The sequence below is a fragment of the Hippopotamus amphibius genome, chromosome 11 (assembly GCF_030028045.1).
Source record: "Hippopotamus amphibius kiboko isolate mHipAmp2 chromosome 11, mHipAmp2.hap2, whole genome shotgun sequence".
NCBI lineage: Eukaryota > Metazoa > Chordata > Mammalia > Artiodactyla > Hippopotamidae > Hippopotamus > Hippopotamus amphibius.
In genome coordinates, this window is record NC_080196.1 from 76286388 (window position 1) to 76304587 (window position 18200).

Consider the following 18200-nt stretch of genomic DNA (forward strand, 5'->3'; position numbering starts at 1 on the left):
AACTGTGTATTTTCAAAGATTTTGCTTTTTGGCTTTCAAAATTCAAACCAAGTGGGGGGGAAAAAGGTCTCCATTGCTATAAAAGGAGACCAGGTAGGGTGTCTCTTTCCCTACCACTGTGTTCTCAATTTGAAACTTTACAGAGGTCTCTATAGTGCTGAACCTTTCCATATTGGAGACCGTGACTCTATGACTTTCATATTGGAGACTGTGACTCTGTGACTTTCATGTTGGAGACTGTGACTTTGTGACTTTCATATTGGAGACTGTGACTCTGTGACTTTCATATTGGAGACTATGACTCTGTGACTTTCATATTGGAGGTAGAAATTAATGGATGATCGTTGTTAATTATTTTACCTCTGTGTCAGATATTTTACTAGTAAATTGAAAATCTGTACTAAGTCTACCATTTACTAGATCTCTGGCAAGTACAGTTAAGGTTTTGCAGTCATATCTAGGAAGAATTATAAGAATTTTGGTATTCATTCTTGTGAGGCAAATGTGATAACCACTATACTATGGAAACTTGATGTGATATTCATTCTTAATTTGAGAGTGTTACATATCATTCAAATGTCTGAAACATTTTTTTGAAGGTAATGATTAATTTTACTTAGCTTGGAAAACTGATAAATTTAAACCACAGATTTAAAAGGGGAGGTCTTTGAGTAGTTTAAAAGTTACAATAAAGGCCATTTGAAATATGGATCATATTTTTAGTTCAGTGAGATGGTTTTTTAAGTAGTTAGGTGGGTAAATTGATAATATGACTTTATTTCTCTTAGATTTCATCATTCAGTGTAAAGATTCTCATTTAATTATCTCATTTATTTAGCGTTCAGCCTCTGTAATTATCCCAGCTGGTGTGTTGTCATTAACTAGATTAAATCTCTCCTCTAAGTTTCCCAGTGCTGAAGAGCTTAGAGAAAATGCTTATCCTTCTTTGACTTATAACCCTTTGGAGTTCTTACAATCACTTTCATTCTCTTATGTCTTCATCCTCCTTTTGGTTTTTTGACAGGTTGTGGCCTTAGCCCAGTGTAAATATAGAAACCCTAAGGTTAAGGTTTTTCTATTGCCTAGATGACAAAGACTAATGTGATATCTGGCTCTCTTTCTTTCCTTTTGGAACTATTGACCAAAGAATCTGGAAAGAATGTAAAGGTAGATGAAGCATTAAGAACATGTGGTGTCCGCATCTGCATCCATTAATGTTCATGATCTCTTATGGATTAGATTATCTGCATCACCCCCTTCCATCAGCTTGTTCTCACACTTTGTAACTTAAAGCTGTGAATGGTGGATTTCTTGGTATGTTTCCAAGTATTTGAGTGTATAGGAGTCTCTGACTTTGCCCAGATCTAATCAATGATTGGAGATAATCAGTGCATCTGAATTGTTGAGCATTTATTGATTTTTTTCCTTTTTTATATCACTTCTGAATATAATTTTAAAATTTTGGAATGATCCTTTACCTCTGCTTCTTAAACAATAAGTAGTTTATCCAAGTAAACTTTGGTAGTCTTCAGTGCTCAGCTTTCATATTTAAATTGGCTGTATTTGTTAACTGATTTACATATAGTTAACCTTTTTGTTATTTGCATAAAGGAGTTAATTGATGTATTGCAATGATACACATCTACATTTTTTTGTAAGTTAAAATTGCTCTACAAATATATAAAACCTGGGACCAAGTTGTTTTTGTACTTCTCTAGTATATTATTGATAATAATCTAGACTTAGAAGTCCTCAACATTTATTTATCTGGAGAAGCTGATTTCTGTGTTTGTGTTGTAAAAGATAGAATTTGAGCATTATACTTTCAGACTGCCATTTAGATCACAAGTGGTCATAGTTTTAAAGGAGTTCTTTATATTAAAAAAAAAACTAGTATATTAACTTGTATGTAAGGCAGGAGTAGGTAATTTTTTTATTTATCACTGAGCTTAGTTTACCTGCTTCTCTGAAGGGAATTCACCAGAGGGAAAGAGTAAGATTCTCACCTGTAACATCAGTGTTTTAAATTGACAAAAACCTTCACATATCTTCAGCACCTTTTTTGAGTCCCTAATTTCTTCATTTTATTTAAAATTAGAGAAAATATGAAATTGGGCTTATTTAATTCATAAAATGCCTTTGATGTATAAAATTTCTATAGGAACACTGAAATGACAACATATAACAATTTGTCAAAAATATACTTCAATCAGTATATTCAAAGAAAACACTGGCAGGTTAATCCAAACCTAGAGCCAAAAGGCATAAATATTTTTGGCATTTATTCTGATAGAGAAATAACTTGGAGGGAGAGATATTTTGGCATACACAATTTTGTATAAATGTCAAGATTTCAATGGCTTTCACATCTTTTATTTTTAGTGAGGAATTACTGGTATTAAATGGACTTTGACACACTAAAGGGAAATTTTCCTGGCAATAACTTTTTTTCCTTTTGTAAGATAGAATGTTTGTGAATGATCAAACAGCCTTCTGTATGTTATATAATATAAAAGAACCCTTTGGCTTTTAAATTACAACCATTATTTAAATATAGGATGACTTTAATTGGCTAAGTCAGAAAAAAAGAATTGCAAAATAAAAAAGGTGTATCAGGTACCTACTCTGTGTGTCAGATGCCTTGGGGTATATATTAAATTTTAAAAAAGTGTTAGGATATGGTCCCCTGCTCTCACACAGCTTACCAAGGAACTGCCTAATGGAACAAATTAATTATTGATGAACTAAATAACGGCAACTAAGAAAAAGTTGGGAGAAGAAGAGGATCGTTTAGGACTGAAGTTTCTCATTATTTCTTCTACTTTAACAACAACTACAATTTAGACGAAGGGGAATAACGAAAGCAAAGCACATTAGGTATATGGAAGAAGTTGGAACAAGAACATTACTCCTGATTCAGTTAACTGCAAAGCTTGTTTAAGAAAAGAATAGCATTGTGCACTAGGAATTTAAACTCAGAAATTAGATGCGTTGGTGAATCCTAGAGCTTTGACAGTTGCTGTGATTACCCTTGGGCAAATCAGTTCACCTTGCTAATAAATAAGCCTTAGTCTCTTCATTTGTAAGTGGAGAATGATAGTAGAACCTATCTTAATCCTATACTCCTAAGAATGTAATGTCCTATGTTCATGGGATTATACATAGATTATTTATGAGGTATTACTTGTAAAGCACTTGGCAAATAGTAAATGTATAGTAGATGTTACCTATTGTTATCATCACTGTAAGACTGAACTGTTTTACAACCTTTAAGTTGTAAAATATGGAGGAGAGTAATATATATTCCCCTTAGGGTCGTGATTTGAGCCATGGTCACATTATAGCATTGTACCTTAAAGTTGATTACTTTTCTTTTGTGTTTCAAGTATAATAGATCTAAAAAAACAATTTAATGTTTTTATCTCTAACCTGATATAAAATAATCATTTTGAAGTGGAATCATCTTTCCCCCCATTTTAATTGATATTTTTAATAAACACTAATTATATTTAAACAGTAATAATAATAATTATTATAAAATGCCTTAATTGATTAGCCAAAGAATTTCTGGTATGCACAAACAGGTGAAACATTAGCAGTTTTACCAACTGAATTCTGTGTTCTTTTACTGTTTATTAAATTCCGATACTGCAAACTTAAAAGGCTTTATTTATACCTCTTTAGTTTGCTAAGAATTGTAATTGGATTTACCACTAGAATTAGGGAACCCTCCCCAACCAAATTTGAACACTTTTAATGAAATTGTTTTGGGTGTTTTACCAAAAAGTTTATCAGAATATTGTACTGAGAAAACAAATAAAATGCTTGTCTCTTATTCTTTATATCTAGTTGATTCTGCCTGCATTCCTTATTTATTTATCTTCTATTCTTATCTTCTGTGAGTAATAGGACACTTCTGTACTTTTGCTTGCTCTTTCTTGTGTAAATCATGGCTCTGATTTGTTCCACCTGCTGCATTTTTTTTTTTTTGCTAAGTAGTTTTATATGAATGTTAAATGATATTTAAAGTTTTCTATGTCATATCCCATTTAAGCTGCAATCCATTCCGGTCTTGCCTGGCTATTAAGGGTATTGTTGTTACTTCATACTTTTATAATTGAGTACTGAATGTTAATTTTATGGGAAAAGTGGCTTGGAATTTTTTTCTGCAATATTTGTATGGCCATTAAAGTTGATTTGTGTAACTGAAGCATGAAAGAGCAATTATAGCACTTATTCGTTTAGCTGTGTTCAGATGCCTGTTGCTGCATGCTGCCAGACAACTTGTAATAGCTTTTCCTTTTGTGGCAATTTAAGGCTGAATACTATATATTTTTTTTCTTCTAGAATCAAGAATTGAAGGTTGGCTTTCAATACCAAACAGAGGAAATATCAAACGATATGGCTGGAAGAAACAGGTACAATATGCCTCAGTTTTTCTGATTGATGTTTTATTATATATTTTGCTTTTAAAGCATACAACTTGTATTAACTTTTGTATTATTGGCATTGTTTTTTAGATTAATACAATATAATTTAGACATAAATGGCAAGTTTTATGCTTATCACTTTAAACCAAGCTAATACTGCTCTTTTCTCTTCCCCCTTTTTTCTCATTTCAGTATGTTGTGGTAAGCAGCAAAAAAATTTTGTTCTATAATGATGAACAAGATAAGGAACAGTCCAATCCATCTATGGTATTGGACATTGAGTAAGTTGCCTTTTATTGAATTTTAAGACTGTTGAATGTTCACTTATGATAATCAACTATTTTTAGACTTACCATTTCATTTGTATTTTGTTATTTAAACAATGTTATTGACTTTTTTCTTAACAAATTTAAATAACTTTGTATTAAATATTACTTTATCAAAATAATGAGAGGAAAATTTTGCATACCTGATTGATGTATTCTAAAGACAATTTTTTTTAAAATTTCAAGTGTTTATTGGTTTTATGTTCACAGAACATCTCGAAAAGTATATGATTATGTGGTCTTTGTTAAGAAGGAAATAAATATATCTTTCTTTTTTTTAATAATGGGTCAAAGAGGTCTGTAATAAGTTCAGGTTTTTTTCCTTGTATTCATTCTAAAATCACTTCTTAAGCACTGCTGCCTGTATTATCATAGGTATTGTAGGTTGCATAAAATAAGACAGTTCCATATTGAAGGAGCTTACAGATGAATAGTAAGAAAGGTAAAATATATGCATTAAAATACAAATTCAAAGTGAAGTGTGGTGGGTGCAACAGAGAAATATAAACGTAAAGTGTTGCTGTTCCTTTGTAATTAAATATTGTGGAGCTGATTATAGTTAAAATGTAAAAAGAATTGGGCAAGTACCAGAGAGTACTGATATTTTATTTCTCAATTTTAAAAAAAGGCATTATTTGTGAAAATTTAAATAATCAGCTTAACTGGAATCATACATAAACATTAATAAGAAAGACATCTTTCAACTAAATTAAATACTTTCTACAATGATGAGAGTTGTTTTACCTTTTTATTGAGATGTAATTTTCATACAATAAAACACATACATTTTAAGTGTTCAGTTCAGTGACTTTTGACAATTGTAAGCGCCCTTGTAATCAACACCCAGTACAAGATAAAGAACATTTCTATCCCCCTAAAAAGCTCACTTGTGCCTGCTCAGGGGGAGAAAAAGATTATCTGAATTCTATTACTGAGATTTAGTTTTGCCTTTTCTAAAACTTCATACTAATGGAATTTTATAGTATGTACTCTTTTGTGCCTGTCTTCCCTCACTCTACATAGTGTTTTGCTATATGTATCGATTGTTCTTTTTATTGCTGAGTAATATTCCATTGAATGAATATATCTCAGTTTGTTTATCCATTCTTTTGTTAATGGGCATTTGGGTTGCTTCCAGGAGGACTATTTTAAATAAGACCGCCTTGAACATTGTTTTTGCGGACTTAAGTTTTCATTTCTCATGGGAAAATACCTAGGAGTGGGATCCTGAGTCATATAGTAAATCTGTATAAATAAGTCTACCAAATCATTCTCAAAAATGGTTATACTGTTTATACTCACCAGCAATATATGAGTTTCAGTTGCTTCATGTCTTCACCAACATTTGGTGTTGTCAGTCTGACTTTTAGCTGTCCTAATGGATGTGAAATGCTATCTTGTTGTAGTTTATATTTTTATTATGACTAATGACAGCAAGAATCTTGTCACATTTATTGGCCATTTGTATATCTTAAGTGTCTCCAAGTCTTTTGCTCATTTTTTAATTGGGCTGCTTATCTTTTAAAAGTTGGTTTATAGAAGTTCTGTATATGTTCTGGATTCGAATTTTATGTCAGAAATATGTAGTGCAAATATTTCCCAATCTGTGGTTTGCCAGTTCATTTTCTTTATGGTGTCTTTTAATGGAAACCAATGTATTACTTTTTGAAAAGACTTATTGCCTTTTGTGTAGTCTGTCCAAGACATTTTTGCCTGCTCAAAAGGTTGTGAAGGTGTTCTATGTTTTCTTCTAAGTTTTATATGTAAGTTCTGATTGATCTCGTTTCTTTTCATGTTTGGTAAGAAGTAGTGGTTCAGGGACTTCGCTGGCGGTCCAATGGTTAAGACTCTGCGCTTCCACTGCAGGGTGCACAGGTTTGACCCCTGGTCAGGGAACTAAGATGCCGTGCAGTGCAGCCCAAAAAAAGAAAGGAAAAAAAAAAGAGAGAGTAGTGGTTGAGGTTCGTTAGTTGTTTTGCTTTTTTCAGGTGGATATCTGGTTATTCTAACATTCTTTATTTATGTATATTGACCTTGAATCTTCATCTTGCTATTCATTTATTAGTTTCAGAGATTTTGTGTATGTGTGTGGATTCCACAGGACTTTTCTACATACACAATCATGTCATCTTCAAATAATAATAGTTTTACCTCTTCCTTTCCAACCTGTATGCCTTTACCACATGTATAGATTTGTATGACCACCACCAAGTTAAAATACAGAATAGTTTCATCACAGGGATCCCTCATTGCCCTTTTATAGCCATAGGAAGCACCTTTTCTGTACTCCTCTCTAATCCCTGGCAATCACTAATCTGTTCTCCATCTGTATAACTTTGTCACTTCAACGATGTTATATAAATGGAATCAAATACTATATAACATTTGACATATGCTTTTTTCACTCAGTGTAATTCCCTTGAGGTACATCCAAGATATAGTTTTTTTCTTTCTGTGGTTGAGTAGTATTCCATCGTATGACTATATCGCAGTTTGTTTAACCATTCGAGTTTTTTTTCCAGTTTTGGCCTATTAAAAATAAAGCTGCTGTGAACATTCATGTACAGGTTTTCATATATGTAGATTTGTAAGAAATTGCCATACTCTTTTCCAGAGTGACTGCAGTTTTACATTTCTACCACAGTTGTATGAGTGATCTAATTTCTCTGCATCATCACAAGCATTTGGTGTTATTCCTATTTTTATTTTAAAAATTTGATAGGTGTATAGTGAAACTTATTGATTTTAATTTGCATTTCTCTAATGACTTTTTCTTTTCCTATGCTTATTTGCCACCTCTGTGTTCTCTTCAATGAAATATCTATCTTTTGCTATAAATGAGTTTTTATAATGGCCTGCATCATATTTCTTTTCATTTTAGTAAATTGTTTCATGTTCGTCCTGTAACCCAAGGAGATGTGTACAGAGCTGAAACTGAAGAAATTCCTAAAATATTCCAGGTAAAAATCTGCAGTTATAATTTTAGAAGAGCCTTTGCCTAAGTACTAAGTGTATTTGTGAAGTAAATGTAAATACACCAATACTTTTATACATTTGAAACTTGTATGTACAGATTAAGGCCTTTTTTTTAATCTTCTGTTTACCATTCCTGAATGTAGATACTATATGCAAATGAAGGTGAATGTAGAAAAGATGTAGAGATGGAACCAGTACAACAAGCTGAAAAAACTAATTTTCAGAACCACAAAGGCCATGAGTTCATTCCTACACTCTACCACTTTCCCGCCAACTGTGAGGCCTGTGCCAAACCTCTCTGGCATGTTTTTAAGCCACCCCCTGCCCTAGAATGTCGAAGATGCCACGTTAAGTGCCACAGAGATCACTTAGATAAGAAAGAGGACTTAATTTCTCCATGTAAAGGTAAGTCATGAAAATTATTTTTTTAACATTTAACAAATTAGAGATTTAATCCCAATGAATTAACTTCTTCAAGTGTAGTACTTCCCATACCAAGTTGAAAAGAGATAATAAGATGTAATATTTTGGCACTGGTGGAGCCACATATGTATTTCTTTTTTTTAACTAATTATTTATTTATTGGCTGTGTTGGGTCTTCGTTGCTGTATACAGGCTTTCCCTAGTTGTGGAGAGCAGGGGCTACTCTTTGTTGTGGTGCACGGGCACAGGCTCTAGGGGTGCGGGCTTCAGTAGTTGTGGTATGTGGGCTCATTAGTTGTGGCTCATGAGCTGTGTATTTCTGATTTTACTTTATTTTTTTACTAGTTTATGACTAATGTTTTCTCTTTAAATTTTCTGACTTAATTGAATTAAGAAGAAAAGATATTGTCCAAGCTTAATTAAGCAAAGTAAATCTTTTTAAATTGTAAGAGCATTTGATAGGGCTCTTTTAGGTATCACGTGACTTTAATCATGCTCTTTTTTTCTTAAAATAGTAAGTTATGATGTAACATCAGCAAGAGATATGCTGCTACTAGCATGTTCTCAGGATGAACAAAAAAAATGGGTAACTCATTTAGTAAAGAAGATCCCTAAGAATCCACCATCTAGTTTTGTTCGTGCATCCCCTCGAACACTTTCTACAAGATCCACTGCAAATCAGTCTTTCCGGAAAGTGGTCAAAAATACATCTGGAAAAACTAGGTAAGGGTTGAAATGTTAACCTTTTTAACAGTGAGTAAGTGATTGAATAATATCTATTAAAATCCAAAATTCTAATTGTTCTTTTCCCCATAAAGCACAGCTGGGTATTTACATGACTTGACTTTACAGATTAGTTTAACTGATTCCTTTTAGAAGCTAAGAACTTTTATAAATGTCATATTTATTTAGTTCCATGTCAGGTTTTATTGTCATTGGTTGTGGTATACATGGTACATACCCCTAATATTTTAAACAACTGTTGTTTACCTCTTTTTAATGTAAATAGATTCATGTAAAACTTGGCTCATGTTATTTTTAACTATGTTGGCATAGATTTTTTTTTTTAATCAAAATTACTTGGTATTATCAGTGTTACAAACTTCCCAGTTAAGTACCCTTTTTTTTCTTCTTTTTGGGGGAGGGTGGTTCAACTAGTTTTGATGGAATTCTTTCAAAAATATTTATATGCTAAAATAAGCAATTGCAGGACATAATTAAACCCTTTCTTGAGGAGTGGTTATGATATCTCAAGTTCTCATTTAACACATGAGAAAATGGGGCTCAGAGAAATTAAGCAGCTTGCACAAGATCACACAGCCAACTAACGGCATAGTCAGGTTGGAACCCATTTTTATCCATTTTAAAGCCTGTGTTTTTTCTCCTATACCCACTTTTCCTGGAGTGTAATCCCTATATTAAGAGGAACATTTGAATCTAGAAGCTGAGACCTAACACTGATTTGCCTCTCTGCTAATGTCACCCACGTCTTCCAAGCAGGCTTAAAACCATATTTAATTTATCCTGTTTCTTCATTCCATATTATCAATAACCACGTCTAATTCTTTGAGATAACTCAGCCATTCCTCCCTGTATTCCTCAGCTGCCATACTGTTCCAGTGCATTACCACCTCACTCCAGACTTCCCTCTGTAGAATCCTGTATCAGCCCTCTCCTGTATAGGAAAGTAGCTGAATCTAAAATACTTAAAATTGGTTTATAATATCATATATTAACACATGTATGCAGAATATAGAAAAATGGTACAAATCAACCGTTTTGCAAGGCAGAAATAGAGACACAGATGTAGAGAGCAAACATATGGACACCAAGTGGGGAAAGTGGGGAGGGTTGGGGGGAACGAATTGGGAGATTGGGATACCAAATTGTATACTCTAAATATATACAGTTTATTGTATGTTAACTATCTCAATAAAAGTTCTTTAAAAAATTGGTTTATAGCTTTGTGGGGGGACAAATGTGTTTGAAACAAAGTAGAAGCAAAGAGGAGATAATAGTGTGTTTTTTCTTTCTCCTGTTTTCCAAAGTTTGTGTATTAGTTAATTATTATGTATAATTTATATGTATCTTCCCTCCCTTTGTTTTTTGTATTTTTAAACTGAATGCATTTCTTAAATTTTTAATTTTTTTCCCTCAACAGTTAACCATGTGACCTGGTGCCTTGTGGAATTGAGTGGGATGCTACCTGATAAACCAGGCGTCTTTAACCATGCAGAGCAGACAGGCTGTTCCTTTGACACAAATATCACAGGCTTCAGGGTTAAGATTGCTGTTATTCTGTCCTTGCTTTGGCACAAAAGCACACTGAGGGTTGTTTTTTTGTTTTGTTTTTTGTTTTGTTTTTTATTGCGGGTTTGCCTACAGGTAGATTAGATTAATTATTACTATGTAATGCAAGTACAATTGAGGGAAAGCTTAGCTAGACATATTTTTTTAAAAAGGTGCTGCCTTTTTGAATTTTTAAGAAAACGCCTGTCAATCATGATGGAACACAGTTTTCCTCATAAGAGTGAGAGGAAGAGACTTTCACTTCCAAGTGGAATGGCCGTCACTATCAAGATCAGCTCATGGAAGGAGTGAAGAAAATATCTCAGAATGAGACAACTGAAAGTTTTTTTTTAACTTCAGTTTCTGTGCTCTTGCAAGACTATACAAAACTATTTTAAAAAAGCAGTGACATCACTTGACTTCAGTGCCCTCACTGTAGAATTTAAAAGCCTTACTGTTGATTGCCCGTGGTGGACTTGATGGAAAATAAATATCTTACATTATGCTTTACAAAATACTGTATGTGTTTCAGCAAATTTGTAGGTTGGGGAATGGGAGAAGGCAAAAAAAAAAAAATTACATTTAATCTATGCATTTTTGCCAAGCCATATTGAGTTATTTTACTACTAGAGACATTAGGAACTAACTGTACAAAAGAACCAAGTTTAAAAGCATTTTGTGGGGTACATCATTTCTGTAATTATATAATGTGTTGCTTTGTGGTTTTAAGTGATAAAGACATTAAGTTAACAAACATATAAGAAATGTATGCACTGTTTGAAATGTAAATTATTCTTAGAACACTTTTGATGGGAGTTGCATTGCCCTTTTAGTGCCTTAATTTGAGAGAATTATTTTACTGCCACGACTAAATATAAAAATTTCAAAAAACATATTTTCAAAAAATTATGTGTCAGGGGGTTTTTCATTGATAATTGGTTTAATTTAAAATATTTAGAGGTTTGTTGGACTTTCATAAATTGAGTACAATCTTTGCATCAAACTACCTGCTAAAATAATGACTTTATAAAACTGCAAAATATGTAGAAGGTTGCACCAATATAAAAGAAAATTATGGCAATACATCTGTGATGTTTTCCAGTTAGGAATTACCAGATAAATACTGTTAAACTCTTGTTCAATAACAAGAGTTGATTCATATGGGCAGTATGATTTATTGTTTATTTTTTTAACCAAATACCTCCTCAGTAATTTATAATGGCTTTGCAGTAATGTCTATCAAATAAGAAGCACTGGAAAACTGATTTGTCTCTAGGATGATATGCATGTTTCAGGTGGTATTAAAAGCCGCACTGATGGATATGTAATAATAAACATATCTGTTATTAATATGCTAATGGCTCTGTGCTCATTTAATGAGAAATAAAAGTAATTTATGGATGGATACCTTTAATAATGAGTGCTATGGTGTTTTCTCATGGCTGAGATGAATAGAAGCCACGCTATAAATTAGTCCCTGACTGCGTACAAGTGTTTGTTAAATTTCATGACTAAAGTGAATTTTTGAAAGATAAAACCTGATTTGGGCTCTAAAATAAGAGTAGTTACAGTAGAAATGAAAAGTTGGATAATGTCTGTTGGAAACAATTCTCCATTGGGTCTCTTATGTTTCTCGCATCTTGAGAGTAGAGGCTCTGATGGCCTGTTTGTTCTACACCGTCTTTGCCAAGGAGATTTGTATAGTGAACAGCCTTGGAAGTTATTGTGTTCCCATAGAGAGGAAGGCAGGTTTGTTTCCTGTTGTATGATAAAGATAGTGTCTTTCTCCAGGGCAAAAGTTGGGCAGATTTGCTTGAGCTCATTATGAAAGATTTGGGTACCCTAAACTTTGAGTTCCTTAGCTGTGATGTAAACCACTGCATGCTCAGCACCCACCTGGACCCCTCTGTGTCACCCTCGTGGGACTCGGGCGTCAAGGAGAACTGATGGGGATGTGAAGCTCACACTGCTTGCTGTGCTGTAAGTATAAAGTCATTTGGCTCTGACCCAGGATCCATGAAACTGTGGCAGGCTAACTTGTAGCTTGCAAGTAGGGTGAAACCTCAGACCCTTCACAGTTCTGGACAGTGTCCTTACTACCTCCTCAGAACCATCACCATTACCCTAGTGTGTTAAGCTGCAGTAAAGTGCAGAGAACAGAGTTAATTCTGTTTATTTGAGCAAGAGAGGACTTTTTTTTTTTTTTTTTAAACAAAATACTAACTTGAGCATAAAATTGTTGAGGACTGATGGAACTTTCAGGAGTGACTTCAAATGCCACATTGTAAAACCAGGTCAACCAAGAGAGCTGCTTCTATTCTAAGTTCAAGAAACCGCTCAATCCCAAAGTATACCAACATGGCGAGGATCAGGAGAATGTCGTGATGAGGAAACCACACCACTGCTGGTTCTCTGCAGTACTTTGCCATGCTAGCTACATTCCACACTGCGTTAGATGCTCTGTATTACCACTTAGGAACCCTGGTCTGAACACTGGGGTCTGTCTGTCAGTAATACCTCAGAAAAATTTTTCATGACCCTCCCTATCTGCTCAGATTAGCATACTCTCCATCTCATCTCTGCCTTCTGTAGATGCTTCTGTTCAACCAAAACTAAATCACATTCAGAATTCTAGCTGTAAGGAAGTCTGGGAAATGTAGCCTTTACCTTTCTGTCCTTTTTATTACGGGAAGACACCAAGTGTGGAAAAGAGAATCAGCATTGAGCCTGTCCACCCACCACTCCTAAAAGCTTGGGTTGAGGTTGGGGACTCTGGGCTAGCAAGAAAACAGCTGTTACCATGATTCACAAGCTCAAAACAATCATGGGTCACTTGTCATTATTTGAGGTTTCAGCTTAAAATAACCTATCCATCCCTATGTTTAAAGAAATATCAATAAGTGAAGTAATTTAAACACATCAATCAAACTAATTACTTGATAAAGTATGTTTTTTCATATCACTAGTTTTTAATAACTACTATTTACATAAATTAGTTTCTTGATTCTTACTGAGTTGCTGGTTTGAGCTTTTTAATTTTTTATTTTCTAACACTTCTACCGTCTTATCTGCTCAGAAAGAAAACATAACTACTAGCAGCTAGTAGGATAAATAAAGACAATGTCTTTGGGACTTCCCTGGTGGCACAGTGGTTAAGAATCTGCCTGCCAATGCAGGGGACACGGGTTCTATCCCCAGTCGGGGACGATCCCACATGCCAAGGAGAACCTAAGCCCATGCACCACAAATACATAAAAGACAGTGTCTAAAAATTAGTTAATTGTGAATGGTATAATATACTATGCTACTACACTTATTTTATTATTCCCTGGTACCGTTTAATGAGCAAAAGTATTTTAGCGAAGTCAAAGGTATTGATCTTTATAGTTAGTGCTTTTTGTATTCTAATTAAGAACTCTCTCCTGTTCCCAGGGTCATGAAGATAATTAATTCTACATTAGCTTCTTGAAGTTTCATTGTTTTAACTTTAACATATACACAATGGGGAAAGGATTGTTTTATCAGTAAATAGGGTTGGGAAAACTGGATATCCACATACAAAAAAATGCAATTGGGGACTTCCCTGGTGGTTCAGTGGCTAAGACCCCACACTCCCAATGCAGGGGCCCGGGTTCAATCTCTGGTCAGGGAACTAGATCCCACATGCCACAACTACGAGTTTGCGTGCCACAACTAAAGATCCTTCATGCTGCAAGGAAGATCCCACGTGCTGCAGCTAAGACCTGGTGCAGCCAAATAAATGAATAAATATTTTTTAACAAATGAAATTGCACCCTCAACTTAAACTATACACAAAAATCAACTCGGATTCAAGTCTTAAGTGTCAGTCTCCTAGATGACAACATAGGGGAAAAGCTTCTTGACATTGGCAATGATTTCTTGGATATAACACCAAAAGCACAGACAACAAAAGCAAAAGTGGCAAATGGAATTACATCAAACTAAAACTTCTGCACAGGAAAGGAAACAAAATAGTGAAAGGCAAGCTATGGAGTAAAAGAAAATATTTGCAAACCACATATCTGATAAAGGGCTAATATCCAAAAAAATAGAAGTAACTCCTACAACTCAATAGCAAAAAACGAAAACGAATAACCTGATTTAAAAATGGGCAACAGGGACTTCCCTGGTGGCACAGTGGTTAAGAATCTGCCTGCCAATGCAGGGGACACAGGTTTGATCCCTAGTCCAGGAAGATTCCACATGCCATGGAGCAACTAAGCCTGTGTGCCACAACCACTGAGCCTGCACTCTAGAGACTGCAAGCCAAAACTATTGAGCCATGTGCCACAACTACTGAAGCCTGTGTGCCTAGAGCCCGTGTTCTGCAACAAGAGAAGCCACAGCAATGAGAAGCTCACACACAGCAACGAAGAGTAGCCCTCACTCACCTCAACTAGAGAAAGCCTGCGTGCAGCAACGAAGACCCAATGCAGCCAATTAATTAATTAAAAATGGGCAAAGGACCTGAATAGAAATTTTTCCAAAGAAGATATATAAATGGCCAACAGATGTATGAAAAGACATTCAACATTACTAATCCTCAGAGAAATTCAAATTAAAACTACAATGAGATACCTCACACCTGTTAGAATGGCTGTATCAAAAATAACCATAAGATTTGTGGAGTCTAAAAAATACAACAAACTAGTGAACAAAACAAAAAAGAAGCAGACTCAGAGATACAAAGAAAAAACTAGTGGTAGTGGGGAGGGGGAGAGGGGAAGGAGAATATAGAGGTAAGGGAGAAAAAAGGGTTAATGTGGGATTATACGAAGTCATCTGTGTGAAACTTTTTTTTTAATTGGAGTATAGTTGATTTACAATGTTTTAGTTTCGGGTGTACAGCAAAGTGATTCAGTTGTACATATATTCATTTTTTTCAGATTCTTTACCCATATAGGTTATTACAGAATGTTGAGTAGAGTTCCCTGTGCTATACAGTAGGTCCTTGTTGATTATCTATCTTATATATAGTAGTGTGTATATGTTAATGCCAAGCCTCCCTCCTGCATTTCCCCTTGGGTAACCATAAGTTTGTTTTTAAAATCTGTAAGTCTGTCTGTTTTGTAAGTTCATTTGTATCGTTTTTTAAAAATTAGATTCCACATATGAGTGATAGCATATATTTGTCTTTCTGTGTCTGAATTACTTCACTTAGTATGATAATCTCTAGGTCCATCCATGTTGCTGCAAATGGTATTATTTTGTTCTTTTTTATGGCTGAATAATATTCCATTGTATGCATGTACCACATCTTCTTTACCCATTCCTCTGTCAGTGGACATTTAGGTTGCTTCCATGTCTCGGCTATTGGAAATAGTGCTGCAATGAACATTGGGTTGCATGTATCTTTTTCAAATTATGGTTTTCTCTGGATATATGCCCAGGAGTGGGATTGTAGGATCATATGATAGTTTTATTTTTAGTTTTTTAAGGAACCTCCATACTGTTTTCCCTAGTGGCTGTACCAATTTACATTCCCACCAGCAGTGAAGAAGGTTCCCATTTCTCCAAACACTCTCCAGCATTTATTGCTTGTAGACTTTTTGATGATGGCCATTCTGACCAGTGTGTGTGAAACTTTCAAAAATTGTAAAGCACTATAGAATTTAAAGAATCTTTCATTCAATTAAGGAAAGCGTTAATTATCCCTTACATCCAAAAAAAAAAAAAAAATACAAAACAAAACAAGCCAAAAAAGATAAGTGTTGGCAAGGATGGGGAGAAAAGGGAATTTTTGTACGCTGTTGGTGGAAATGTAAATTAGTGCAGCCACTATACACAACAGTATAGAGGTTGCTCAGAAAGTTTTGCTTAGTCACCATTAATCAGGAGAGGCTAGATTATGTATCAAACAATCTCTCAAATCTCAGGAGCTTACGAAAACAAAAGTTTATTTCTACCTCACGTGACATGTCCATCGTCGGTCAGCTGCAGCTTTGTTCCACATCCTATTCACTCGAGGAGTCCACAGCAGCCTCTATCTGGAACATCGCTGACCATCATGGCAAAGGAAAAGAGAACATGGTGGGCTTCCCTGGTGGCACAGTGGTTAAAAATCCTCCTGCCAAGGCAGGGGACACGAGTTCGAGCCCTGGGCTGGGAAGATCCCACGTGCCGCAGAGCAGCTAAGCCTGTGCACCACAACTGTTGAGCCTGTGCTCTAGAGCCTGCAAGCCACAACTATTGAGCTCACGTGCCACAACTGCTAAAGCCCATGCACCTAGAGCCCATGCTCCACAACAAAAGGCACCACAATGAAAAGCCAGCACACCACAACGAAAAGTAGTCCCTGCTCACTGCAACTAGAGAAAGCCTGTGCACAGCAATGACGATCCAACACAGCCAATAAATAAATAAATTAATTAATTAATTAATTAAAAAGAGAGAACATGGTGACCCATGAGGTAAATCTTAACGCTTCAACCCAGATGTAACACATGTCATTTCTGTTCACATCTCATGGCCAAGGTAAGTCATAGGTCAAGCCTGGTATCAAGGTGGGGAGGATACATAATCTCATGATAGAGAAGGAGAGGAAACTGGAGGAACAATAACGTATCCTACCACAATTATTTCCTTTTTCTTTGACCAACAAATCCAAGTTTTTACACATGAGCACCTACATATCCCATTTTACTGAAAGAAAAGTGGTTTGATTTTTATCTATTTCCGCCTATTTAATGTAGTCGTTTCAATTTTTCCCCCCAAGCTATATTTCTTAGAGTAACAGAATTTTAATGTTGGAAGTGATTTTAGAGATAGTCCAGCTCAAGCTACTTATTTTTTTTCTTTTGATCTTTATTGGAGTATAATAGCTTTAACTGTTGTGCCAGTTTCCACTGTACAACAAAGTGAATCCTCCCCATAGCCCCTCCCTCTTGAGCCTCCCTCAAGCTACTTATTGTATTAATACTCAGGGAGGAAACTGTAACCTGTTGATGTCCTAAATTGCAGTTAGATAGAAAACAGGATAGAACCCATGTCTCTCAACTCATAATTGAATGCTGCTTCTACCACATATAGTTTTGTTTTCAAACCTGAGTTATTAAACTGATGTGCTTTTTAGTAAATTAGGGTGCATGTTATCATTCAATACATGAACATGGTTACAGAAAACATTTAAATGTGTAGGAAAAAATATAAAGATGGAACTCAGGATATCATTTTACGACATATGCTTTTGTGTACAGAATCTTTTGGTTGCAAAACCCAACTCAAACTGACTAAAGAAGAGGAAATGTATTGACTCATGTGATAATAAAGTTTAGGCAAAAAGCTGGCTCTGAACTTGAATCCAGGGGCTCGAATGATGTTGTCAGGATCCTTGTATCTCCAGCTGTTTCCTCCTCTGGGTTGGCCTCCTAACAGTCTCATGTCACTGAAACACCATTCTAGAACTGTAGCAATCTCAGCCAAAAGCCTAGTCATTCCTAGGACCTGGGGAAATCCTCTCACAGCTTGAGTCGTATGTCTATCCTTGAGACTGTTCCTATGGACAGAAGGTGTTACCACATCAAACTTGGGTCCACTTGCCCCATAAACAGCAAAGTCAATCTACTGACACTGGGTTGTAATGAAGGAAAGTACAGCATTTATTGCAGGGCCAAGCAAGGAGAATGGGCAGCTCATGCTCAAAAGCCCCAAACTTCCGATGGCTTTTAGGGAAGGGTTTTTAAAGACAAAGTGAGGGAGAGAGTCTTAGGTATGTGATCAGCTTGTGCACAATTCT

The 18200-nt window shown here is 35.1% G+C and overlaps 1 protein-coding gene across 1 annotated transcript in view; it reads left to right on the forward strand.

Moving 5' to 3' along the window:
• Positions 1-11802, forward strand: part of ROCK1 (Rho associated coiled-coil containing protein kinase 1) — a 151107-nt gene extending 139305 nt beyond the window's left edge. The window contains exons 28-33 of the mRNA XM_057698670.1: positions 4348-4418; positions 4623-4711; positions 7638-7716; positions 7876-8137; positions 8671-8878; positions 10317-11802. Coding sequence (XP_057554653.1) covers positions 4348-4418; positions 4623-4711; positions 7638-7716; positions 7876-8137; positions 8671-8878; positions 10317-10320 — 713 coding nt within the window. The 3' untranslated portion in view covers positions 10321-11802. The remainder of the gene's footprint in view (positions 1-4347; positions 4419-4622; positions 4712-7637; positions 7717-7875; positions 8138-8670; positions 8879-10316) is intronic.
• The last annotated feature ends 6398 nt before the right edge of the window (positions 11803-18200 follow it).